General features: G+C 39.6%; 4 protein-coding genes across 5 annotated transcripts; 2 read left to right on the top strand and 2 right to left on the bottom strand.

Moving 5' to 3' along the window:
- Positions 1–5,006: 5,006 nt before the first annotated feature.
- On the bottom strand, positions 5,007–5,619 carry LOC6619331. Of its 2 annotated transcripts, none has more exons than XM_032723018.1 (3): positions 5,474–5,619; positions 5,239–5,420; positions 5,007–5,190 (listed from the first exon to the last, which is right to left on the bottom strand). In XM_032723018.1, exons 1-3 carry the CDS (start codon positions 5,522–5,524, stop codon positions 5,070–5,072), a joined length of 354 nt encoding a protein of 117 aa, XP_032578909.1. In that variant the 5' UTR covers positions 5,525–5,619; the 3' UTR covers positions 5,007–5,069. The 2 variants fall into 2 exon arrangements, with proteins under 2 accessions (XP_032578909.1, XP_002043548.1); XM_002043512.2 differs by having other exon boundaries at positions 5,048–5,174.
- Positions 5,620–7,033: 1,414 nt separating this feature from the next.
- On the bottom strand, positions 7,034–8,139 carry LOC6619332 (dynein light chain roadblock-type 2). Its single transcript, XM_032723028.1, has one exon. It carries the CDS (start codon positions 7,895–7,897, stop codon positions 7,604–7,606), a length of 294 nt encoding a protein of 97 aa, XP_032578919.1. The 5' UTR covers positions 7,898–8,139; the 3' UTR covers positions 7,034–7,603.
- A 984-nt stretch (positions 8,140–9,123) lies between these two features.
- LOC6619333 (pancreatic lipase-related protein 2) lies at positions 9,124–11,128 on the top strand. Its single transcript, XM_002043514.2, has 3 exons — positions 9,124–9,166; positions 9,322–9,618; positions 9,673–11,128. Exons 1-3 carry the CDS (start codon positions 9,124–9,126, stop codon positions 10,803–10,805), a joined length of 1,473 nt encoding a protein of 490 aa, XP_002043550.2. The 3' UTR covers positions 10,806–11,128.
- Positions 11,129–21,330: 10,202 nt separating this feature from the next.
- On the top strand, positions 21,331–25,133 carry LOC6619334. The gene is made up of 5 exons (XM_002043515.2): positions 21,331–21,671; positions 21,742–23,154; positions 23,214–23,501; positions 23,562–23,688; positions 24,727–25,133. The coding sequence occupies exons 1-5, from the start codon at positions 21,363–21,365 to the stop codon at positions 24,882–24,884; spliced, it is 2,295 nt and encodes a 764-aa protein (XP_002043551.1). The 5' UTR covers positions 21,331–21,362; the 3' UTR covers positions 24,885–25,133.
- The last annotated feature ends 2,464 nt before the right edge of the window (positions 25,134–27,597 follow it).

Raw genomic sequence — 27,597 nt, forward strand, 5'->3', positions numbered from 1 at the left:
ATATATTAATAAATATATTACAACAATTTGTTAAAAACACCTCATTTGGTAACGTCCAAATTGTTCTAGTACACTCGTCGAAATCTTCGAGGACGACTCTATTTTGGATAAGTTTGCGGTGTCCGTATCCTGCACGGATGGGAAATTGTTTATTGTTCATTGTGGCTTCTAATATACCTTCTAATATAAAGAGACGCTTCTCTTTACCAGGCCCACACGGATAACATCTCCCATATTGTTGCCAACTTGGATGGATAATCCGATGGATTATGGGTGGCTCTGTCGAAAGGACAATTGACTCGCATTCCTCATTCTTGGTTTCTAGCAATGTACACCTGGCTCATGAAATTGTTGTTATTTTTTTCGCCCAAATTAATAATGTTTTCAATGTTTCGCGCAAGTTAGTTGATTTAATTTATACCAGTTCTCTCTTACTTGTGGTGTTCATCCCCAGACATTATGTTTAGCATAGAGTTTTTAAAGATTCTTCGCCAATACCTTCAGCGATGACACACATATAGTAACATATGCATTCTACACCCACAACTCCCCAACCACACACACTATTGTAAACCCTCACACACACACATTAAAGTCTAAGTGCAATCACACACACACATAATCAAAGATCGAGAGCCTTTTGATACAGCTTAGTTGTTATATACGCACAACACTATGTTTCAAAGTCTAGACTCTGTGGCGAGTCATCGTCCCCTAAACATTCGATCACGTGGCGAGCCAACTGAAATAACAAAAACTTCCGCCCACACAATCGTCTCAGGATTCTCAAATTAGTCCTATTTTTCGGGAGCTCCTCTCTTAACGGGAAAATAGACACCTCTCTTTTCGGGAGAATAGACGCTGATAACTTTATTTTCTTAAACTTCGCTCTTAAGCTATCCCAATCTGCCTATATAAGCCCAAACATGTCCCCATACAGTAGTTCAGTTCTGAGTTCGCTATCAATTGCGATAACCCTGCTAAGCCCACATCAACTTCGAAGTCCATTATCCCACCTAGTGATAATCCAAAGGCTCCAGTTCTTCCTTTATTGGAATTAATAAAAACGTTTAATAATACATAAAAACCCAACTGTGTCTGATGGTGGCATCTGTAACCTATTTGCTTTCCATTTCTCTACAAACTTTAAATCGGCTGTTGCATGGAATGACCTAGATATGTTAGGAAAGATTCCGAAAAGCTTAAATATTGGGTCGTTATTGCACTTTAATGATCCCCTTAATCCCGACATCCATTTTTCTAAAAAGCTGTATTTCGAGCAGTTTTCTGCCCCTTAGGATGCCTTTTTCGTCATCATTATCTATGGGTATCTTTATTTCTAAATGGAAAATTTCCAAGATCATGCCGATTCACAAAAGTTGTAGTAAAACTGCTGTCTCCCACTACAGAACAATTGGTATTGACTCTTGGTATTGACTCTTTCTTTTTAAATTGAAAGAAATGGAAATAGGACATATTGTGTCGAGATCAGTGGTGTTGTTTCCGACCAGTCTGAAGCTACTTCCGGACTTCCTGAAGGTAGTTCTCTGGCTCCTCTGATTTCATTCTTTTTTTCAATGATGTTTGTTATTGCTTACAATTCTCGAATTACCTGCTGTACGCAGATGATCCTAAAATCTAGATGACAATTAACACTATTAGAGACAGCTTCTTGTTTCAGTCTGATTTGGACAGAATTTGAAATGGTGCACTAAAAATTAACTTCTTTTAAATATCAACAAATGCAATGTTGTTACATATAGCAAATGCTTCTTCTCACTCCATAAATAATTCAACTTTGTCCTTGTTACATGAGATTGTCGACCTGGGGATTCTTTTTGATAGTAAATTCCAGTTTTTTGCGCATTTGTTGGGTTTGGGTTTGTTAAGCGAAATACGTTGCAGTTTATAGATCCGTACTCGCGTCCACCTCTGTACTTTGCCTTCGTCCGTTCTAGGGTGGAATATGCCTTTATTAACTAGAGTCCAACTGCCACCGTCCAAGTCAATATTCTTGAACGGCTTCAGTCCCTACAATACTCTGATCCCCGTCCATCGTATCGCAGCCAGTGTTGCTTTGTCCCTTGGAGGACAGTTGGCCTTCGACAGTTGGGTTACAGTTGGTTAATGATGGGACAGTTGGTTAATGATGTATTGAACGGAAACCTTGATAATACTTATTTGTTGGGGTTAATTAATACAAATATTCCAGCAAGAAGTATTCGCAACTTGGACCCTTTAAGAAAGCATTTGTTTTAGTTGGGTTAAGTTAAAAAAAATCTTGAAAATTATTTTTTATGTAGGATATACGAGTAATGTATATATACTGTATAATGTAAGTAGCTAGACAAGGTTCTATGTTTCCATTGGCGTAAAGAATCGCTTATTCTGCCTATTACAACCGATTCAACGAATCTAGTATACCCTTTTGCTCTACGAGTAACTGGTATAATAATAATATATGACGGATACTCGGTTCTAACATAACATTTAGGATAACATTTCATTTATTTCATTCATTCAGTTTATAACTTAGCATGATATGAACATGAACTGTTCTTCCTCTATTAATACCATAACCAGTGGTCCAGTGGCTTTTTTACCAGTTAATAGTTCCAAAGGACTGTTTTTTGTGACTCTATTGGCCGTGCAATTCATAGCCAACTGAACTTAATGTAAAGCTACCAGCCATGATCTCTTTCTCGTCCCTACAGCTGTTAGCATAGCCTTCAAAGAACTGCGGTCGCTATCAACCGACTCGGAACACCAAAAATGCACAAATGCATAAATATGCCTCAACGCAGCTGTTAGTGTCGAGGCAGAATGTGTTATGCAGAAGAACGTACTTAGCGTCTTTACGAATTATCACATATTCTTTGATGTCATTCTTACCACTTAATTTGCCGCTGCATATCTACATATGCTGATATGCTGATATGCACTGTGTGCCGTGGTATGGAGACTTTCAGTATGGAATGCAATTCCATTTCGACTTTGCCTGAGGTTGACTGACAATTTACATGTAATGCAATTCTCCACAAATTTTCGCACGTATTTGGACATATTTTGAAACCAATATTGCGTGCATATCCAAGGTCTTTTTCCAACCCAAGTGCATGATCGCTTCAGGGACATGGTTAACATGGACCCCCAGAATGCTCGCGGTATTACTGGCAGGCACCTATTTCGGCCATTTCTCTGTATGCAGTTGTTGTTCATGTTATAGGAAACGCCAGCACTGGCTATCTAGTGCTGCATATCGTCGTTAAGTCTAATAAAAGTCTCCTTCTTTGTGCTACGATCAAAATATCATCGATATAAACTGATAATCGACTAAATGTAGAACTCGGCTATTTGGAATACCATTTAGTGACTTTAAAGCACTTCCAACTTTGGCTTTCAATGTTTCTGCAAGTTCAGCTTTTCATTTCTTTTTTCATTTTACTCGCCAATATCTATCGATATCCCAGAAAAATGATTGTTTTCGCGTTCGCACAAGCTGATTAACGGGTATCTGATAGTCGGGGAAAGCGACTACAGCATTCTCTATTGTTTTTCTTTTAATAGGGAACACTCAGCTCCTGAATCAAAAAAATATGGATCGGACTCACCCATTTGGTAGATCTTTATAGTTCGCATGTCCCGCTTTGGGGTACAGTTGCTATGTGTAGGGTTAATATTGGCTGCCTTCGTGTCTACACCCATTTTGATTCTTATGGCCTGGTTTGCCACAAAAGTGGCACTTCATGCGGAATGAAAACTTCCGCTTCTTGCGTTCTTGACCATAGTACCGTCTGGTGACTCCTGATCTGTGCGCTTACCAAAAGTATAGGTTCGCAGTTGTTGATCAATTTCGCTTCGTGTATGCAAGTTCGTTGTGAATATCAAACGCTATAGTCCTTTGACTATTTCAGCCGCATGTGCCAGCACTTTCTTCATTGCTCATTTTTCACCACTTAAATTCACTGTAGCAAATTTGGGATAAGCACAGGGACGCTAATCCTTCTAATCAGTGGCTAATGGCACATACCCAAGAGCTTCTTTCCAAAATATTTTCTAACATAATTATGTCGACACTTTTGCCCCACGCTGCATCGTCATTTGCAGTGTCATGGATAAACTTTGGTAGCGTCACTTTCCTGCGGCGCGTCAATAATAATAATTCCAATATAATTCCAATAATGCACGCCACTCGAAAGTAGGCCGATCCCACTTCTGATGACGGAGACTCGGTCCGTGATTCTTCGTCTTCACTGTCCATGTCAGTAGAAATTTCGCAGTTCGGTTGTCTATGACGATGGTCCAGGGTTTTTTTTTTGGTTTCAAAGCCTTTAGTTGCATCATTACTTCCAGCGGTGAGGTATGTCAATAGGGCGTGTCTGAGCAGTCGGAGTATCCAGAAAATTTGGTTTCACGATTGGAAATTTAACGATCGTCCGTTAAATTGAAGGGCATGAAGGTGGAGGACAGGTGCGAAGCAAAAGCAATTGCCTTCTCATCATCCGTCTTAAGCCAGATGCCACCTCGCTTCCACATTAAGAATCCACTATTACTATCTGGACCAGCACTCTCCAATAAGGTATTCGGGTTGCTTTACAGCTATTGGCTAGCAGACGGCGCAGTCGATTAGTAGTACTTGAATATTGCTGGTAAATGCTAGGATTTCCTATCACGATGTGTTATCATTTAGGCAAACATTTGTATACCCGTTACTCGTAGACAAAAGGGTACACTAAATTCGTTGTAACAGGCAGAAGGAAGCATTTCCGACTTTATAAATTATATATATTCTTGATCAGGACTAATAGCCGAAACGATCTGACCATGCCTGTCTGTCCGTCTGTCCGTCTGTCCGTATGAGATTGTAGGGACAAAGACGCAGCTCAAGTTTTTTGACCCAGGTTGTCACGCCCACTCTAACGTCCAAAAACCGCACAAAACTGACACGCCCACACCTTTTTTCATATTTTCATTAATCTTGTAAATTTCTATCCACCCAAAACTCGCACATTTCAAAATTTCTTTTATTAAATTATATCAACAATTGCTACGAAGTGCATGGGTTTACTTTAGTAGTATGGATTACCATTGCCCCGCGAATGGTAAGCTTGACCTTCTGGGCCGCCAAGGCCGGGCAATGTATTATAGTAGTCGCCTTGCCCACTGCTCCTCTGCTGTTCCATTGGAGAGCTAAAAAGAGCTACAAGAATTCGAGGAATATATTGTACATATACATACTAAAGCCCGTTTCGAGAGTTCATTTCACGAAGCATTTTTGTGTATCGCAAGGGACTGCGATACCCAGGACCACCAAGCGATGCAGATCCACCATTAAAATTTGAAGATCCTTGTCCGCAATTACTCTGCTGCTGGCTATATCCTTGGCCACTGCTCGTTTGGTTGTACAACATTTCAAAGCCCTTTAAAAGCAAAGATTGTTTGGGCACATCAAAAAAACTTGCTGTGTACTTACCTCGCCACCTTGGCTATAACCATCGTATTGCATACCATTTCCGTATTCCATGACTACAAATTTTGAACAAAATATTTGACTTGGATTTCTTATAAAATTTTTACAATTTTTTTAGAGATGTTTACAGTCCGAAACCTGAAATGAAACTGGAAAAAACTCATAAAATGCCTGGGAGGTGTACAAAGTCAAATGTCACTTTTTCCATAGATAAAGTGATGAAAAAGGAATAAAATTTAAATTATTAAAATTTGTATTTTATTTATGTAGAATTAATATTTTCACCCACATATTACTTAGCCTAAAAAGTATATATATTATGGAATAGGATCACTAGCCGAGTGTTTACTTGCCGTCTGTCAGTCTGTATGAACGTCGAGATCCAGAAACTTTGAAACTTATAGATTAAGAATGCAGATTCTGATGAAGCCTACGCTGTGCTGTTTTTGTTTTATTTCATCATTTGATTCTCCAACTCTTCGAGCTTTTACATTTTAGGATAATACATTTTTTTATATTTTTGCATGTTTTACATATTCCAAATATAAACTCATTCAATTTTCAAATATATATATTCAAATCATATATATTTATATATTTCATATTCAAATATAATTAATATATATCCAGCTGTTTATATCTTCTGAATGTTAATTTATTATTATTTATTTCATAACATTCGTTGTTCTCAATTATTCGTTCCTTAAAGTTTTTTAGCTTATCGTCTTACTTTTTTTATCAGCTTTAGATGATGATCCCAATAGATATATGTAAATTTGATATTCCTACACAGTTAGTGAGGGAATGAACGTTTTTTAATTGGCTTCCGTTTTTTATAAAATATTTTCTTCGACCATGTATCCAGGACCAATTTAGGAACCAGGTCAGAACTGTATATTTTCCAGGAATGACAAGATATATAATTTGATGCTATATAACTTGAGTCCTTTTTCGCAAGTACTTGTGACACGCCCACACTTTTAACTATTTTTTGTACCTTTTTCTCATTTTATTCACCAATATATCTAGCTGAATAACAGGTATCTGATAGTCGGGGAAGTCGACTACAGCAGTCTCTCTTGTTTTATTTATATTTTCATCAAAGTTATAAGTTAGTTCGTTAGTCTTGATATCCTTAAATTGAGTAATGAAATAATAACATGACGTCCGGTTATTTAATCGCAATCACCACAGCACCGTTGCTACAGCAGTATCTACTTCTCTTAATATTGAAAAAATACTTACGTTTGCTGTCGTTAGATTATTTTTTTGCAATCCTTGCCATTGCATCGCAGCTTCCTTCTTTCTGCTACATACTATCCAACGACCTCGTACACCCTTTTACCCAAGACAGAATAATTACAATGGTAATACCATATTATATCTTAATTGTATACCCTTACATGGATATTTAGTGTTCACTGTCAAACGACTGGCTGATGGCTACTATATCGCATATCGATGGAAAATTTCAAAGGGAATAACAAAATAAAAAAATTGTAATGTAATGTAATGTAATGTAAATATTGATAGAACTTTAAGGACAATAGTCAGATACAGAGACAGAGTGCATGCATTTTTCAAAATTGTGAACATTACATGTTTGTGGTAGTCTTTTGGCACTTTCTGGCACTTTTTTATAAGCGATCCGGATACCTTATCTAGTCCATTGCAGCCAAAGTTCCTGCGGGGTAAGGACACGGATAAAGTCTGTAAAATCGCCATAACGGTAATCAAAGCAATGCAAGCCCGGACAATACGTCCTTCCCTCCGTAGGAAAAAGCAATGAATATGCAAACTGCACAGAGTGAGAACGTCGCCGAATAATTAAAATCGAGCTGGATACCGTTTTTAAGCCAGCGGGAGTGAGATCTTCTTTGGCCGGATTAGAGATACCGGCAAACACTTTACGGCGGACAATTAAGTGCGGCTCGTAATCGGTCTGTCGTAATTATAGCGACGCGCCGCGTATTTATCTAGAGCAATTAACGCCAAGCCAGGGAGGGCCAAGTCGTATATTTTACATCACCAAAGATGCGCAATTGGACCAGACGCTTTCTTAACTTTAATTAAAACTTTATAAGGGCAAATACATTCAGCGAAAAAGAATAGTACATGGTTTAATACAATGATTTAGGTGCCTGGATTTTGCACTACAATAATGATGTAGTTCTCGGAGGGCAGCACAATCACCTCGTGGACCTTGGTGCGCAGACGTATTGTCACTAGCTCATTGCTAGCATCCAAATTAGTAATCATTTTGGCCGCCTTATAAGTTAAGGTGCTGATCAGGGCCGCGTAATGCACGGTCAAGGTGTACTCCATGGTGGTCTTGATTGGGATAGCGAACGGGTCCAAAATAATGATGCCAGTAACATTGGGGTAGTTTTGGTAGCGTTTTAGCAATTCCTCGATTTCCGCGGACATTTTAAGGACAGTAATATACTTTAAATGTAATTTAATCGATATATATATATATTTATATATGATACTTGATGTGAGTGTTGACAAATCGCACACTAGGGTAATCAATTATACGAATACTAGTGCTAAGGCAGTTAAAATAATACAAATACAAAAATTAAGTGATACGGCGTTTTAACGATGTAAACGCCACCCATGAATTCATATACGTGGAAGGAACGATGCTCGACTATTAGCACATATATTTTGTGCACTTTTTAATTACTATCTAACTACTATCATTAATTACCATCTAATAACTATCTAAACATGAATTACATAAGCTACAAAATGAAGTATATTTCATGAATGCCTTTTGCTGTATTCACTTTAAATCCCCTTTTAAAATTATGATTTTATCACAAAAATATTTTAGTAAGACGACTTACATTTTACGGTATTAAGGAGACAACACGATTTTTTGTTAGTTTCGAAAGCTACAACCACATAAAACAAGTCCCGCTGAATAAAACTCATTTTGCTGAATGAAACAAAACGCTTTGGTCCAAAAGACATTAAAATATTTGTAACAAGGGAAAAACTTACCGGCAGAATAATCCATCCATCCATTAAAGCCTCACACGATCATACAATTCCTTATTAATGGATTGTACTTGTACAAAGATCACGATAACTGCCTTCAATTTTAAGCTTTAATAGAACGGTCGAAAAAGAGTTGTTCCTTGATTAGCGTGCCAAATCGGAAATTCACCAAACCAATCCTTTGCAGGTTTGCTTTAGTCCCCTACTTAGTCTTGCCTTTTTCCCCAGGAAATGCTAATATACTTGATCTGCCAAAGCGCCATGTGGCGTTACTCGTAACTGCCTGTTGGTCCTAAGCTTCCACTTCATCGGATTAGGAACGATTTTTGCAAAGCATTTTAAACGACTTGGACTTCACTTTTACTTTCGCCTTATCTGTATACTACACTTACAAACGCAATGTAAAGATAATGTATGGTAAAACTATTGGTTGTAAACAACAAGCTGATAATTAAAATCAGGTGTAAATAAAGCGTTTAACCTTTCCGGTGGCGCCGAGAATTTGCCGCGCCTTTTGGGTCTGTTACAACTCGGTGCAGTGCATCGTCATAAAGTTCATACATATATGTAGAACCGGTCACTCGAACTAAACACTAAACACGTTTCAGTGGGAATAAACGCGTCTGTTTTAGAATACGGGCGATGCCATGCACGAGATGGGCAATTCTCAATCAGGGGCTGACTTATGGGGTTTAACTGGGGGGTTTTATGGCCAGCTTATACATACATATCTGGTTTGTGCTAAATTTGTGTGTTGGTATTAATATGAAATACATATGTTCTTTATTTGAAATGTATCTAAATCTCATTTTTGCTTTTGCTTTTGCTCCTTGCAGCCCCCTGAGCACTCTATTACAACTCCTCCTCTGTTCGGGCGGGCTGCCGATCTGAGTCGCTTGAGCGTTTCCATTACTTGGCGCTGCCCAGCTATGACGTACTGGGGTTGTCTCGAGACATAGTCTATCAAAACCCAGAATGCATCGAGCTATTGGAGCATATAAAGCCCCTTAGCCTGATCGAACAGATCCACAAAGTGCAAAAGCCATTTGGATGGAAAGCTTCTATAGCTGCAGCTGATTCAATAAGTTTACTAATGATGCGGACACATCTTTTTGCGTTATGGCTGTCTGTGGCTACAATAGGTGAGTTTATTTAAATTGGCAAAGAATTGTGTCGCCTCTTAATAAAGCTTTAAGGTATGAGAATGCCAAAAACCAATGGAGTCATGGACGATTACGATGCTGAGATGGGCGAGTTCATGAATGCTGTACCGAACCTCGATGATACCCCCTATGGCTTAGGCCAGCGATCAGATATCTCAACGGAGCCGGAAGAGGATGATATATTGGCAAGCCTGGATGATGAGTATGAGGAGGCTAAGCATTACGTCTGGAACACTTGTGACAAGGATCTCAGCGAATCGCGGGGAATCGGAAAGTTTCTGGACCTACCCTTTATAAAGAAGATAGCAAGTAACCTAAATCCATTTGGCAGCAAGAAACTTCGCATGCACTTCTATCTCTTTAAGAGGGAGTTCCCTGAGTGTGGCAGGGAGGTGGATTTCTCAATCGAGCGCAAATGGAGGCATTGTGGCTTTAATGCTTCTCTGCCCACACGATTGATGATACACGGTTGGATGAGCCAGTCGCGTGGCTCTTTCAATCGGGATGTGAAGAATGCATACCTAAAAAAAGGGGAGTACAATGTGATCGTAGTCGATTGGAGCGCGAGCTCAGCCAACTTAAACTACTTTTCGGTGGTGAAGCTCATAGAGACCTTTGGAGCTGAGTTGGCCCAATTTATAAGGAACCTCAATCGTCAGTTTGGAGCTGACCTCGACAGCATGTATCTTATTGGTCACTCACTGGGAGCTCAGATCGCTGGTTCTGCCGGGAAACGTTTGAAACCGATTCAAGTAAATACAATATTTGCTTTGGATCCCGCAGGTCCAAAGTTCCGTCAACGCGGAACTGAATTTCGGATAGATCCTAGCGATGCAAAGTATGTGGAGTCCATGCATACGAGTGCTAACTTTGGTTTTCGCCGTCCTACAGGGAGTGCCACCTTTTATCCAAACTATGGAGCCTATCAGCTTAGTTGCTACTACCTAGGTTGCTCCCATATTCGATCATATCAGATGTTCGCCGAGTCCATCAATTCGCCTTTGGGATTCTGGGGGACCCCTTGCATCCGAGACAATGGAAGGTGGCAGTGCGATCATAGCCAGCGACAATCCATCCAGATGGCGGGTGAGCCTTCGATTCATAAAGAAGGCGTTTTCTACGTAAAGACCTCCAGCAGTGATCCATTCGCCCTTGGAAAGCACTAAGGCTGTAACAGATTATTTTTTAAGAGACTCGTTGCTGTACGCGCATATTTAATTCACTAGTCGTTTAGTAAAAGAGTATATTGTAAAAGATTTAACATTATATAAATAACTTCTTAAGCATACCTAAGTCTGAAACTTTAGCCGCGGTCATTACGAAATAATGGTTTAGAAAAAATGATTGCGGTGAATCTTTTTCATACCCTTACCAAGGGTATATTGATATCAGTCTGAAGTTAAAATGGAGTTAAGGATACATTCATATAAAGAATATAAATATAATATATATATATATATATAATATAAATATATATAAATATCAAATAGTTGTTTGTTGGAGAACAATTGTTTTCATACCCGCTACTCGTAGAAAAGTATGTAGCATGTACGAGGAACCGATTCCGACCATATAAATAATATATATTCCTAGTCAGGATCAATAAAAACAATACCAAAAATGGGGGCGTGGCAGTTTTCGGCGGTTTGTGAGCGGGTTTTCTATTCAACGCTCAATATGAAGGCTTTACATCTACTAACTTTGGAAGTACCTGCTAGTTTAGTGGGAAAACTGATGTAACATAACCATAACCGACTTCAATTTCGTGAGTTTGAGCAAGAGGGTACTGTTTTAAATAAATTGGGGGGCTATGTGTTGTACCTATTACGTTATCAATGGTATTTGTAAAAGTTAATTTGTCTCCTTTTTATATTGAATATTTTTAAATTTATTTATTAAGCCAACTTTAAACTTTAAATTTTCCTCCTGATGATCTAATCGAAACTGTGAAAAACATTCCTTTTTTATTCATTCCTGATTTGAGTTATCAATTGGTTCTGGTGTCTTTTGAATATAAAAATATTTGGTTCTTTCCGATTCTGATGTAATTAAATTGTGTGTTTTATCAAAAAGGGTAACTGTACTATTTTTGTAATTTATAACTGATTGTCCATTTTTCAACAATTTTCTTCCGATTATAATTAAAATTATAAGACAAACCGCGTACAGAAATGGTTGATTTATTTTTAAAATACTATTGCTGGGTAAGATAATCATGCTTTTCAACGTAATAGGACCATTTGATGTTAAAACTTCACATCTAGTATTTTGAATAGGAAGACAAAATATATTTTAATTTGTATAGATCCTAAGGCATTTAGTACTCGTTTTGTTCAGTTTGGTTCACAGTTATTTTGATTTTGTTCATCATTAATTTTGACGGGTTGGTGATGATCCATCCATGATTTTGGTATTGATTGTGGTCATAATTCATGATTGTTCAAAATAATTAGGTTGAAATTGTACAGTAACAAAGGTCTTAGTCGTTTAGTCGTTTGGTAATAGGGGAGTTAGTATTTTTAGATGTAGAGGGTTGTTGTAGTTGAGGGTATGTATTTCCTTTAAAATATGTTATTTGGGGATTTTGGGATTTGTCGGGATGTAGTGGGAAAGGATTTTTTGGAATAATTGGTTTTGTGTGTGTTCATGTATTGGGGTTGGGTCGGAATTAATTAGTTGCCTGACTAATAGGTTGATTGTTAGGCATCTGCCTATCATATATCGATTAAAATTAGGTTGGAAGGGTTGAGAAATTGTGGGTAACTTGGTCGTTGTTGAGCTTGGGTATTTGTATTGAATTTGTGTGATTTAGAATTCTGATTAAGATTTAAGTTTTTATTACGGTTATTTTGATTTTTATTTAATTCAAAATAAATATGTTCTTCATAAATTCCCTAATTTTGTGCAATAGTTGTTGAATATAGGCAATGCCGCCATGTGTGTTGAATATAGGCCATTTCCACAGTGCATATGTAATTTTGTATGAGAACATACATACATACACATGAACTGTATGTATGTATATATATTAGTAAATAAGCAGCCGCATGAAGCTAATTTTTATGTGTATCAGTTTCAGTTTCAAATAAAACTTCTTCGTGTTCGGACGCTCGGCTCAAGATTTTTATTTCGCGTTTACTCTTTTCGGCCTTTGCTCTCAATGCGCTGAGTTTGGGTGAAGATTAGGATCTTCCCAATATGGTTGTCAGTGTTCCACACTTGGAGCACCTTTTCAACAAACAACAGGTTATGGGCCCAGCGCCCTAGGAGCTGCCTAAAGGAGAAACGTGTAATGAAACTCAGGAGTTAGATTTTGGATTCTACCCAAGATTGCCGGAATGAGTAACCTGTATCAGATCGATAAGCTGGAGGATGGCTCCTATGAAACGTGGAGCATCCAGATGCGTTCAGTGTTGGTGCACGCATGTTTGTGGAAGGTGGTTTCAGGAGAGTCCGTGAAACCTGAGGTTGATACTGGAGGTGCTTGGCAATCCCAAGATGAAAAAGCATTGGCCACGATTATCTTGAGTGTGAAGTCTTCGCAACTTGGTTATGTAAAAGGGTGTCTCACTGCGGCTGAGGCATGGAAAGTTTTACAGGATGTCCACCAGCCGAAAGGGCCGTTACGAACGGTCATGCTGTATAAGAAGTTGCTGAGCAAACGTTTGTTGGAAGGGCAGAGTATATCGTCACATATTAAAGAATTTAAGGAAATCTTTGATGCCCTTGATGCGGTGGAAATTGGTATCACCGAGAAATTGCGCAGTGTTGTTTTGCTGTCGAGCCTTCCAGAGAGTTTCGAGAATTTCGTTTTCGCCATTGAGACGCGCGACGAGCTGCCGCCTTTCGATGCTCTATGTATAAAGCTGATCGAGGAAGACACGAGAAGGGGAGAAGCGGGGCAGCAGAGAGAAAAACAAACGGAGAGCGCAAAGGCATTTACTGCAGTACATAAGCCACAGGCGCCGGCGAGAGAAGCTCGGCCGAGCGCAAAGAAGAGGAAAGACGTAGTTTGTTATAACTGTGGAGAGCGTGGGCATTTTAAAGCGAACTGTCGTCGCGAGAAAGTAAACAAAGAGAGCGCGACACAAAAACAATGCTCCTTGTTAAATGCGCTGGATGGTGGTGGTTTTGGCAAAACACAGTGGTGTCTCGATAGCCGGGCTACCAGTCACATGTGCTGTGACAGAAGTGTTTTTACTGAGTATGAAGAGCACACTGAAAAAATTAGTCTTGCTGGAAATGGATTCCTACTACCAAAGGGCATAGGAAGAGTGAAGCTGAAGACTGATTTATGTACTCTGGTATTGAATAACGTACTCTTCGTCCCAGATTTGAACGGCAACTTTATGTCAGTCAGCCGTGCAGCTCAGTATAAATGTTTTGTCAATTTTGGACCACATCACGCTGACGTCATTCAGGAAGGCGAGCGAATACTGCGTGTAATGAGAGCTGGTAACTTGTATATGTTTCAAGGGAAACATAACAGTTGTTTTGCGGCCGTTGATGCTGATGGTTCACTATGGCATAAAAGGTATGGCCATTTGAATACAAGCAGCCTACAGGAGATGGTGAGGAAGAAGATGGTGTACGGTGTTGAAAAGGTCGTTTTCAAACCAGACGCAGTATGCAAGACGTGCATGCTAGCAAAAATCCATGTGCAACCATTTCCGAAGACAATGAGGAGCAGAGCTGAGGAGCTGTTGGATATGATCCATTCAGACCTGTGCGGGCCATTTAGCACACCGTCACTTGCTGGATCAAAGTACTTTCACACTTTCATAGACGACAAGTCCAGGCTGATTTTTGTATATTTCTTGCGGAAGAAGGACGAGGTCTTCACTAAGTTTGTCGAGCTTAAGAAACTGGTCGAGCGACAAACAGGTAGAAAGATAAAATGTATCCGGAGCGATAATGGTGGTGAGTTCGTCAATAATGTTTTTGATGACTATTTAAAGGCACATGGGATCGCTAGACAGCTGACTGTTCCACACACTCCCCAACAAAATGGAGTTGCAGAACGAGCCAACCGCACGCTAGTAGAAATGGCTAGGTGCATGTTGCTGCAATCGGAGTTGGGTGAGGCTCTATGGGCTGAGGCGATAAACACTGCGGTGTATCTAGGAACCGATCAACGAGCACAGCATTACAAAGCAAAACCCCTATGGAAGAGTGGACCGGAAAAATACCAGCAGTGAGCCACTTGAGGGTTTTTGGTGCCATAGCAGTGGCATTGGACAAAGGAGTCCATAAAGGCAAATTCGAATCCAAAGGAAAGGAATATCGTATGATTGGATATTCAAGCTAAGGGGCTAAGGGGTACCGTCTGTTTGACAAAGAGAAGCGGTGTGTGATCGAGAAGCGAGATCTTTTTGATGAGTCTGGTAGTTTGGTAAATCATGGAAATACCATTGAGTTCCAGTTTCCCGCAACTGATGACCCGGAGCCGCAGAGTGATTCGAATGCACGGGAAGGTGTAGATACAGAACCCGTGGGCAGCAGCGACGACTATGAGAGTGCAGCTGAGGCAGAAGAAGCTGAAGTACATGTGGGGCCTGGACGGCCAAAGATTGTTCGGACGGGCAGACCAGGGCGCCCGAAGAAGCAATACAATGTACTTGGCGTGTTGATGGCTAGCGACGTCGAAATTCCCAAGTCCTATGAGGAGGCCATCAATTCGCAGTATTCTGCAAAGTGGGAAGAGGCAATGGGCCTGGAGTACAAGGCGCTACTTGCAAATGAGACATGGAAGCTGGCTGATTTACCAAGAAATCGCCGGTGTGTGGCTTGCAAGTGGGTGTATTCCCTGAAACGAGACGTCTTTGGTAGAATTGAGCGCTTCAAGGCACGACTAGTAGCAAAGGGGTGTTCGCAGAAGTTCGGAGTGGACTACTTCGAGACTTTTTCACCCGTGTGCAGGCTCGAGAGTGTGAGGCTCATTTTGGCATTGGCAGCAGAGATGCAATTGTACTTGCATCACATGGACGTATGCACGGCGTACTTAAATAGCGAGCTAAAGGATACTGTGTACATGAAGCAGCCCCAAGGGTACACAGATGCTGCTAATCCCGACCAGGTGTTATTGCTAAGGAAGGCAATATACGGCTTGAAGCAGTCAGGCAGAGAATGGAACTCCAAGCTCGACGGTGTTCTAAAAGACGTGGGATTTAAGGCCTGTAATCATGAACCATGTCTTTATCAGCAAAGTGGTCAAGGTAATCTGATGCTCATCTTAGTATATGTTGATGATTTAATTCTAGCGTGCCAATCAAAAGAAGATTTGGAGGATCTGAAAGCCAAGATTTCAGAGTCTTTCGAGTGCACGGACAAGGGTCCACTCCATTTGTTCTTAGGCATGGAAGTGCAACGAGATGGCGACCTTGGAGAAATCACTTTGGGCCATTCGCAATATATCAAGGAACTATTGCGGGCCTATGGCAGCGAGAACTGTAGACCAGCGACGACACCTTTAGATGCAGGGCATCAAGTGGTGTGCTCGGGTGAGCAGTGCCAGAAGGTCGACGCAGGGCAGTATCAGTCTACAATTGGTGAGCTAATGTGGCTTGGGCTTACAACCAGACCAGACATACTACATTCGGTGGCGAAGTTGGCTCAGAGGAACCAGGACCCGCTTTCTGAGCACATGGTGGCTGTGAAGCATATCCTCCGGTACTTGGCGTCAACTGTGGACGTCAAGCTGCATTATCAAAAGTGCGGTCAGGCATTTACCGGCTTTGTGGATGCAGATTGGGGAGGCGACCGTTTGGACCGAAAGTCATACACAGGGTATGTGTTTTTCCTGTCTGGCGGACCAGTATCATGGAGGTCCGAGAAGCAGCAGAGCGTGGCGTTGAGCAGTACTGAAGCCGAGTATATGGCTCTGACCACGGCTTGCAAGGAAGCTATAGCTTTACGAAGGCTAATAGTGGAGATCGGATGCGGTGATCTGAAGACCCCGACGGTTATGCATGGCGACAACCTGAGTGCGCAGCACTTAGCGAAGAACCCGGTTCATCACTCTAGGACGAAGCACATCGACATTCAATATCATTTCATTAGAGAAGTCTTGAAAGAGGGTCACGTTGTGTTAGAGTACACTTCTACGAATGAGGTGATAGCAGACATTATGACAAAGAATCTTTCAAAGGGAAAGCATAATGGGTTTATGAAAATGTTAAATTTGTTTTAATTTTTGTAAACATGTTGGCATTGAGGAAGGCTGTTGAATATAGGCAATGCCGCCATGTGTGTTGAATATAGGCCATTTCCACAGTGCATATGTAATTTTGTATGAGAACATACATACATACACATGAACTGTATGTATGTATATATATTAGTAAATAAGCAGCCGCATGAAGCTAACATTTTTATGTGTATCAGTTTCAGTTTCAAATAAAACTTCTTCGTGTTCGGACGCTCGGCTCAAGATTTTTATTTCGCGTTTACTCTTTTCGGCCTTTGCTCTCAATGCGCTGAGTTTGGGTGAAGATTAGGATCTTCCCAATATGGTTGTCAGTGTTCCACACTTGGAGCACCTTTTCAACAAACAACAATAGTAACAAAGATCTTAAGTCTGTAATATCGTGATGAGCTAAGATAGTAAATAATTGTATTGGCAGTTTCCTTATCAGTATCTTAATAGAGTCTTTAACAGCCTGAATATAAGTTAGAAAGTCCGGCTGGTAACATTCCAGGTGTAATTTCGAAACCAACAATTGACGTCGTTTTCCTCTTCTCCGCAGAATGCTCTTAGATTTCCTTTGTAAGGTGTCTCCCTGAAGTTCTCCAGTAGTTTGTAGTTCGGTGTTTGGGGCTTACATTCTGAGATTAGTCTGAATTTGAGGGTTGGCCAATCCAAGTTCCTTTCGATGGCTCCAAGTAGAATCCTCTGTTGTCGCCCATTATTGGTTTGGTAGAGTGAAATTACGTAGTCCATGCTGCTGACGAAGGTGTGGAGCGTTTCTGGATCACCCTTGAAGGGCATGATGTCTTTTAGCCGGCGACGGCCTTCAGAGAGGGTGTTGTCAATTATTGGTTGTGCCATTCTTATTTTGTATTTATTTATTATATTTTTTGTTTGTTTTTATTTATAAAAGTCAAAGTTTACCGAGAGTTTTTGGGGTATAATCTCTTAGAATTTCAAAACTAATATTTAAAATTTTGTAAATTGTAAATATTGTATTTTGTTCTAGTTTTATTTTATTTTAACTTCTTGTAGTTTTTATTTCGAATTATAATTCCCTTATGTTTGTATATTTTATTTTAACTTGTTTCACTTATTATAGTTTTTATTTCAAATATTTATTCACGTAGGTTTGTATTGTTTAAATGTTATTGGACTTATTGGATTGCCTAATATTTTATTAAAACGATTATTAAAACAATTAAGTGCCTTATTGTTTATAGTTCTTCGAAATAAAGTATTGGCTGGTTTGGGTGGCGCAAATACGTCAATATATACTTCATATAGTCGGAAACGCTTCCTTCTGCCTGTTACATACTTTTTACTCTACGAGTAACGGGTATATATATATGTGACGACTTTTGATTAAGAGCAACTCAGAACGCCCTGATCTTGGCAAGCTTTCAACGTTGGAAAAAATTCACAGATCGCGGTGAAAAATTTGTTTAAGCACTACGTGGCTTGATGCTAATTTTTGTTTTGTTGATATTAATTGCGGCTCAAATGCGGGGATGGCAGCTTTTACCTCTCGGTCACCACCCTCTAAAGTTGGAGTTGATTAATTTGCGACAGACAGCTGCACGCCGATCGTAGTAAATACCCATTTGAACTGGGTTCGACTGGGAAGTTTATGGCAAACCAGGCCATAAGAATCAAAATGGGTGTAGACACGAAGGCAGCCAATATTACATGCGAACTATAAAGATCTACCAAATGGGTCCATCCATCCATCCGATCCATATTTTTCTGATTCAGGAGCTGAGTGTTCCCTATTAAAAGAAAAACAATAGAGAATGCTGTAGTCGCGTTCCCCGACTATCAGATACCCGTTAATCAGCTTGTGCGAACGCGAAAACAATAATTTTTCTGGGATATCGATAGATATTGGCGAGTAAAATGAAAAAAGAAATGAAAAGCTGAACTTGCAGAAACATTGAAAGGTTGCATTAAATGGTACTCCAAATAGCCGAGTTCTACATTTAGTCGATTATCAGTTTATATCGATGATATTTTGATCGTAGCACAAAGAAGGAGACTTTTATTAGACTTAACGACGATATGCAGCACTAGATAGCCAGTGCTGGCGTTTCCTATAACATGAACAACAACTGCATCGAAAGATACAGAGAAATGGCCGAAATAGGTGCCTGCCAGTAATACCGCGAGCATTCTGGGGGTCCATGTTAACCATGTCCCTGAAGCGATCATGCACTTGGGTTGGAAAAAGACCTTGGATATGCACGCAATATTGGTTTCAAAATATGTCCAAATACGTGCGAAAATTTGTGGAGAATTGCATTACATGTAAATTGTCAGTCAACCTCAGGCAAAGTCGAAATGGAATTGCATTCCATACTGAAAGTCTCCATACCACGGCACACAGTGCATATCAGCATATCAGCATATGTAGATATGCAGCGGCAAATTAAGTGGTAAGAATGACATCAAAGAATATGTGATAATTCGTAAAGACGCTAAGTACGTTCTTCTGCATAACACATTCTGCCTCGACACTAACAGCTGCGTTGAGGCATATTTATGCATTTGTGCATTTTTGGTGTTCCGAGTCGGTTGATAGCGACCGCAGTTCTTTGAAGGCTATGCTAACAGCTGTAGGGACGAGAAAGAGGTCATGGCTGGTAGCTTTACATTAAGTTCAGTTGGCTATGAATTGCACGGCCAATAGAGTCACAAAAAACAGTCCTTTGGAACTATTAACTGGTAAAAAAGCCACTGGACCACTGGTTATGGTATTAATAGAGGAAGAACAGTTCATGTTCATATCATGCTAAGTTATAAACTGAATGAATGAAATAAATGAAATGTTATCCTAAATGTTATGTTAGAACCGAGTATCCGTCAAATTTTATTTATTATACCAGTTACTCGTAGAGCAAAAGGGTATACTAGATTTGTTGAAACGTTTGTAGGCAGAATGAAGCGATTCCGAACATATTAAGTATATATATTCTTGATCAGGATCCATAGCGGAGTCGATCTAGCCAAGTCTGTTTGTCCGTATGAACGTCGAGATCTAAGGAACTATTAAAGCCAGAAGGTTAAGATTACGCGTACAGATTCAAAAGAAAAAGGTGCAGTGCAACCCGTGTTTTTTCATATTTTTATTAGTCGTGGAACATCCATGTACTCACATACAGTTGCGGTAACAATAATAGCACCATAATCACATTTCGTGTTTGTCCCAGCGTCCCATAGTAACAATATATACGTACATTTTCTGAAATTGCAAAAAACCGCGAATCATATTGATTGTTATATTTCATTTGAATTTATGTTTTCCTTATCTTTTCCTTTCTTTTCAAATTATGTTTACCATTATGTTTTTGGTTTAACAGCATAAATCAGGTACATATTTGCGTCTTTGTATTTTGATTATTATATTTTGATTATTATATTATTTCCAATACAGGGAATTCAGAAATTAATGGACTTTTAGTTCAGCAAAATAAACAATGATATATTTATTAACGCGGGTTTTGTTTGTTATATTTTATACTCAATAACAGTCTTTCCGATACATGATTCTGGAAAATATCCAGAAACAATCCTAAGAAATTTTTACGAAAGTATTGAAATATACATATTCTCGTATAATTGTCTCGGATTTCAGTGAATGCTTAAAGATGCTTTTTAGGGAGTGCTCACAGATGCGTTGCACGGGAATTATGACAGAGGGACTTACGCCAGGCAAAAGGGAATGTGACCCCGATGTGAACCTGTACTTAATTCCAGGCATAAATATTTTGCAATGTAGTGATGCATTTAGGATGTATCGAAAAGAATGAAAGTGCAAAACCGAATGACATTTTGACTAATATGCAAGAGGTTGTTGACGTCCTTGGCAACATTCGTGAAATAGACGTACAGCTATTAACCATTTTGCTGCTTAGCCGAAGGGTACAATCGATTTTTCATTTTGCCGTTTTCTATCGATATTAAACCTTATTAAAATACGAAACGAAGCCTAAAATAATCTGAAATTATTTTATTTCGCCATTTCTTTGATATATCTCTCAAAATTTTGAACGGTTATCTGATGTACACATGTGGAAATTATTTTGTAATATCTGTTAAATACGCCTACTGACAGGAGTCTGGAAAATCAATAAAATGAAAGAGATAAAAACTAGTGAATACTATTTGTCGTAAATTTAGCTCACCTAGTTTTTATTCAAATTATAATGTAAAGGACGTCCTTTTATTACGCAATCATATATATTATTTTTATGCTCTTCCATTACAGCAAAAATGAATTATAAATGTATTTTTCCCAATTATTACGTGCTGAAAAACTAAATTGGTATTTGCTTATAAAGGATCAGCATTGTCTCATCACTGAAACGGTTAGCTTGAAATTAGTTGCCTTGTATTTTGACATTGAGATTGTTAAAGTTCACGCATCAATTTGGCTGTGTGAATAGGTCGCATAATTGTCTGGCATTAATTATTGTAAGCGGCTGCCGACGGTTTTTTTACCGTTGCGCCATCTGGTAACACTGCCGAGGCCGCAAATGGAATGGATTTTCGAGAGCTCGATAAATTAAACTGGCGTTTGCATCTGAGTAACAATAACAATATCGTTAATTATAGTGCAAACCGACACCGCGGTCCTGATGCGGCAGAAGAGCGACACCCGGAGCTCTTAGTCAGCCAAGTCAATTGTGGGACCGGTGTAAAGACAATGGGCACAAACCAAAAACGAGCAGCAACAACATCAGCGCAGGCCGTAGCGGTGGATGAGCAGGTCGTTGTAGCCGGGGGAAATGGCTCGACCAAGGCAGAGGAGTGCCCTGCAGCGACCATGGCCGCAGAGGATGGCGATAAGGAAAGTAACCGCCGCTTGAAGCACAAAAAATTATGTTCATTATGTTATGTTCTGTTTACCCTTCAAACAGGTGGAAAGTGCTTCCTACTGCGAACTGGATCTGGACGTGGCAAGCTACGGGCTTGCAGCAGCTGCCCTCTCATCCTTTGAAGCCGCCGCTTGTGGCTATAACTCCAGCCGCACTTCCATAAACAACTCAACCGAAAATCTGAGCTATGCCAGTGACAATTTTTACGGCGACGATCTAATTTTGCTGGACGACAACGACGTGAACGCGGAGGAGATATCTATCAACTACGACGACTGCGTCTACGCTTACCGTGGTGAAGGGGCTGATTTTGACATGAACATGGAGATCATCGCCACGGGAAGGGTAGCCGGGCAACACTTCGACCTTGGTCGAGGACCAGTGAATACTATGGGAGGCGATAGCCTCATTTGCGGCGAAGATGAGACGGAGTTTCTTGAAATGGACTTTGAGCCAGACCCCTCATCAGAGTTGGAGCTTGTTGGCGGAACCCACGATATGACCATCCTTCCGCACGCCAATTTGTTGTTAATGCAACGCGACTATAGCCAAATGAACAGCATAGGCGGAACTACTTTTACGCAGGAAGGACAGCTGCACAGCTCGCCCATAGATGATATTCCGCAGGAGGACCTTATGCAGCAGCAAAAGCTACGCCTTAGTAAGAAGTTCGCACGCATCAGCTTGAATCTAGATAAAATCAAAGACGTTGGTGCTGGTGGAAGTGGCGTGGACATAGATTTAAATGAGCTAATAATTATTGACTCGGAAAAGCGAGCTGAATCCTCCGGAAGCTTTCAGGCTCATTCCTTGCCCAACCCATTGCACACAGGCTCAAATTTTTCGCGCAGCACTAGTGTCACCAGCGAACACCCAGAGCCTAAGATGACTGGTGCTAAGCCAAAGCGTTTTTTGCACACCTCGTCTGTGATGACTAAAAGCTCCTCATACAAGTCGCGGCGCTCTCATCCATCAGCTAGCTTCGACGAACGTTGCTACAGCTGCACTGATTTCAGGGCAACAACATGCCAGCAGCAACAGTCAGGGTCGAAGTCAAAGCAAGATCAAGTGGCTCCTATACTGGTGACTCCTGCGACTGTTGGGACTTTGACCACGTCTTCTTCGTGCACGGCCCAATTTGACTTGGGAATAACCGAGGAGAACTGCTTAGACTGCCTAGAAAAGGAGTTCTTGGCCAATACCATAGGCAAAGTCGTAGACCCGGGTACATGTCCTAAGTGCCGTAGATCAGCTGGCAGTCGGGGGAGTAGTATTTCGCTTTACTCGCGGTCAGATCAGGTTCGCTGTCGTAGCGGATCCCCAGTATACTTCGATGGAGGTCCGTTCGCCGGCTGGCACAGCTTATCAGCAACCGGAATTGTTTCTGGTTCCAATTTGGGTCCACCCTGCAACCAAAGGTTTATTTCGTGTGATAATAGTTTCAACGGTCTACAGGTATGTAAACGCATGCTACATTAATTGTGTATAGTGAATTTACCCACACTCGCGAATAGATCCTCAATCAAGGCTATCTGACTGAGCCACTGGTGGCAAGTCTCTCTACAGGAAAGACGTGCGATGAGGAGCACCTAGTGCAAGCGCTAGATAAACTGCGCGTACCCTATGACAGGGAGCTACTTCATGGCTATTTCAAGCAATTGGCTAAGCGGCGACGGACGGAAAGCAGTGTCAATCTCAAGCAGCTCTTAATACAGGCCTCAAAGCAGCAGGGAAACCATCGCAAGCTCAAACGGTTGATCGAGATGGCGACCCACCAACAGCTAATTGTACAATTTAAGAGGGTAAAATCAAAAACATATCGTAAACACTTTTTTACCTAATGCAACACATTTTTCCAACAGAAAGCTGGAGGAAAAACTGAATTGGTGCCTATAAATGTGAGGGACATACTTAATGCCTGGGCACGTTGTCGAGATCTTTCCCTGCTCCAGCAACTAGATGACCGCTTTCATTGCGCAAACGTGATGGGTAAGATGTTCTATAGTGTTGTTTTTTCTTAGTATGTATATACAAGTTTTAGCCGGAATTGTACATATTTAGTAAAAAAAAATGTTGTTCTAATCATAAAAGAGAACGCTATAGTCGACTTTCCCGACTATCAGATACCCGTTACTCATCTAGTGGAAATGCGATCGAGAAATTTCATAATTTTTCTGGGATATCGATAGCTGTTGGTGAATTAAATGAGAAAACCCTTAAAAGTGTTCAAAAGTGTGAGCGTGGCAAAACGTTTTTTGCCAAATCGATACCATTTTACTGCACGAGTAACGGGTATAAATATAGCAATGAACTGTAATTAGTTAATTATAGCTTAATGAATTGAATTGATTTGATTTTAAAACGGCCTGGTTTTTGTAATACTTTAAACATTTTGAAAAATATTAAGTAATGGTATCTTTAAATTTAATAAAAAGTACGGACTGCAGATTTCGTAGGAGTGCCAACAATTTATTAATTGTTGTTGTCCGCCATATTATTGCAAACGTAGAGATCGGACCATGTATCTTAATTATATAACCTCAAAGTGTATGCGTTGCGAAAACAATGTATTCTATAAATTAACTTTAACTTATGTCACGTTTAAAATATACATATCATAGTGTACCTAGTGGACTAGTAAGTATTGTTACCCCGGGATTTAATTGTAAACTAATGACATTTTGTCATCAACCCAATACACGCTAATTGCATTCTGAGTGGGTGCTCTTTGGATAAAATACGTGTTGACGATCAAGATGCTCTAAAAATTTTCCGATCATAATAAACCAGTAGTGGTTCCTTCCTAAAATAAATGAATTTGACATTAATTTTGGTGGTCCGTCAGACTACATAATTTGCTACCGTAAGGAAAGTCAATTAACATGAGGGAATGATACAGTCGATTTCCTCGAATTCGATATTACCGTTACTTAGCCAGTGGACGTAACAATTTTTGTATTCTTTACAAATCATTTTAAAATGTATTAAATTGTTTTTTTTTTTACAAAATTACATTCTATTTTTCAGGAAGGGTTGGTCACATCGTGCGTCAGGCAACAGTAGCAGCATCCACGCAAGCACAGGCCTCGTCGTCAACCTCCTTTTGTAAACGCACTCTGCCTGAATATTTAATGATCCCGCAGTATTATATGAGTGGGGTGCTGACTCTAACCCGCAAATGTTAGGACGTATTTGCACAACCATTTAATTATTTTCACACTAAGCCCCGGAACACATCATCTCTCTAGAGATTAGCCCAGTTATATTGTGTAATGCTTAGTCCAGTTTTATTGTTTAATTCTTTTTAAATAAGTCATCTTCCATATTAAATCAGGTGATCGCATGGCCGTGACCCACCGTTTAAGTCGAGTTCACGAGTCTCTCCGCTCTATAAAACGAAAATAAAGAAACTCAAAGTTTAGTATGTGTTTAAATCTCAAAAAGGTTATCTATGTAGGCCATAATATACATGTCTCAATACAAATATATCTGCCTCGCCTATAAACCAACGCCTTATATTGTAATGTGCAAATACGTTTACGGAATACGATATACATACATATGTAGTATACCCGTTACGTTGAATACGTTGCATACGTTGACGTATGTAACAGGTAGATGGAAGCGTTTCCGGCCATATAAAGCAAATATATTCTTGATCAGGATCAATTACCTTGTCGATCTAGCCATGTCTGTCCGTCTGTATGATCTTCAAATGAGCATACAGATTTCAGAGACATAGAAGCAGCGCGAGTCGGGGAACTCGATTATAGCATTCTCCCTTGTTTTGTTATTGGCCTTTTTAGTTTGTTTGGTTAGAGAGTTAGCGCTATGCTATACAAACAATTGTGATACAGCTCTTTTAAAACACTGATGGCCAGAAAAGGCAACATAAGGTAACAGTTATTTAATTGTGTGACAGCAAGAATTTTTCAACACTAAATTTCAGGACTGTACAATTCAGTGCTTAAACTTTTCTTATAACTCTGGCTGTTATGCACGTCGTTCAAGGACCGTTACGCAACATAATTGCTACTGCGGATATTTTGATAATATAAATAAAAATAATTAAATAAAAGACATTTTCTAACTCAACTCATCTCAGTTGGTCATCGTCTTCCTGAAATCCACTTTGGCTCGTCCACGTCGATCTTTCGTCATCGTTGTTACTCGTCTTCAATCTTACTTTAGCGTTATATAGTGACGTATTTGGGCGGTCCAAACCAGCCACTTCTATTATTTCAAAGAAATCATTAATGCACTCTAGTAATTTTCCATAATGTATCCCAGCTGCGCAGCATTCGTTTATCTTTGGCAGCGCAGCCGTTCTTGTAAACATCCTAAAGCCTGACCTAAGCAGATTTCACTGCCCTCTTTCAACGCTACCTAATCTTAAGAACCCAAGAGCGAGGCTCTCCCGAAATACAAATATTGTTCAAATACTGAGGCTTCTCCTCAATCCAATTTGCATTTGATTTTTAGTCTTAAGCTGAGATCCAAAGAATAAAGTCGTGAAACTATTTCTCCTAAAAACTATTTTTTATTTCTTGGCGTTGTCCTTAGTCAACTGACGGGACATTAGTTCGACTCAAAAATAAAACAACAATTTTACTGGCGCAGTCGGTAGGATACAAAAGTATCCGAAAAAAAAGAACCTTCGAGTGGAAAATAAGTTAAATTTTATAGTCCAGTGCTCGAAACATCTCCCAAAATAAATTCGTGAAAACTCTTCAACTTGGATTATAATTCCAATTCGGTTATCCAATAATAAGTGGAAGTGAAATACGAAACAAAAACATTAAGTCCAAAGGCAACTAAGTTTTAAAACCAACATATAAAAATAAAAACAATATAGAATTTTAATAATACAACACAAAAATTTACAAAAAAAAAAAAACAAGTGAAACTAGAAAGCTTAAAAATAATAATAACATTGAATCCGAAACAAAACAAAAAAATAAAACACAAAATTTAAAAATTTTACAATAAAAATGTCACAACCAATTATTGCCGCACCCCAAATTGTTGCGCTGAGCGACATCAACCTTGCCGAAGCCCGTCGGCAGCTTAAAGACATTATGCCATTCAAGGGTGATCCAGAAACCCTTCACACCTTTGTCAGCAGAGTGGATTACGTAATTTCGCTCTACCAAACAAATGATGTCCGACAACAGAGGATTCTACTGGGAGCCATCGAAAGGAACTTGGACGGACAGATTACACGATCTTTGGGACTTCCGAACATCGAAGATTGGCCTACCCTTAAAGCAAGACTCATCGCGGAATTTAAAATTCAAACACCAAACTACAAACTTCTGGAGAACTTCAGGGAGACACCATCCAGAGGAAACCTAAGAGCATTCTGCGAAGAAGCGGAAAGACGACGTCAATTACTAATTTCGAAACTACACCTGGAAGGTAACCAATCGGATTTTCTTATTTATATTCAGGCTATTAAAGAATCTATTAAGATACTGATAAGGAAACTACCAATACAATTATTCACTATTTTAGCCCATCACGATATTACAGACTTAAGATCCTTAATTACCATTGCACAAAATGAGGGAATTTATGAAGAACACATTAATTTTGAATTTTATAAAAACCCAGAATATCGTAATAAAAATTCAAATTCTAATCAGAATTCGAAAGCACAAAAATTCAATACAAATGTTCAAACTCAATATCGACCAAGTTACTCACAATATTCCCAACCATTCCAACCTAATTTTAATCAATACATTCAACCATTTAGACCTAGCTATACACAGCAGATGACTAACAACCCACCCATGTGGCACGCACCTAATTATTTCAGACCCAACCAATACATAAACCCACAACCCATTATTCAAAAAAATCATTTCCAACAATATCCCAACAAAGCCCAAAATC

The sequence above is a fragment of the Drosophila sechellia genome, chromosome 2L (assembly GCF_004382195.2).
Source record: "Drosophila sechellia strain sech25 chromosome 2L, ASM438219v1, whole genome shotgun sequence".
Classification (NCBI taxonomy): Eukaryota; Metazoa; Arthropoda; class Insecta; order Diptera; family Drosophilidae; genus Drosophila; species Drosophila sechellia.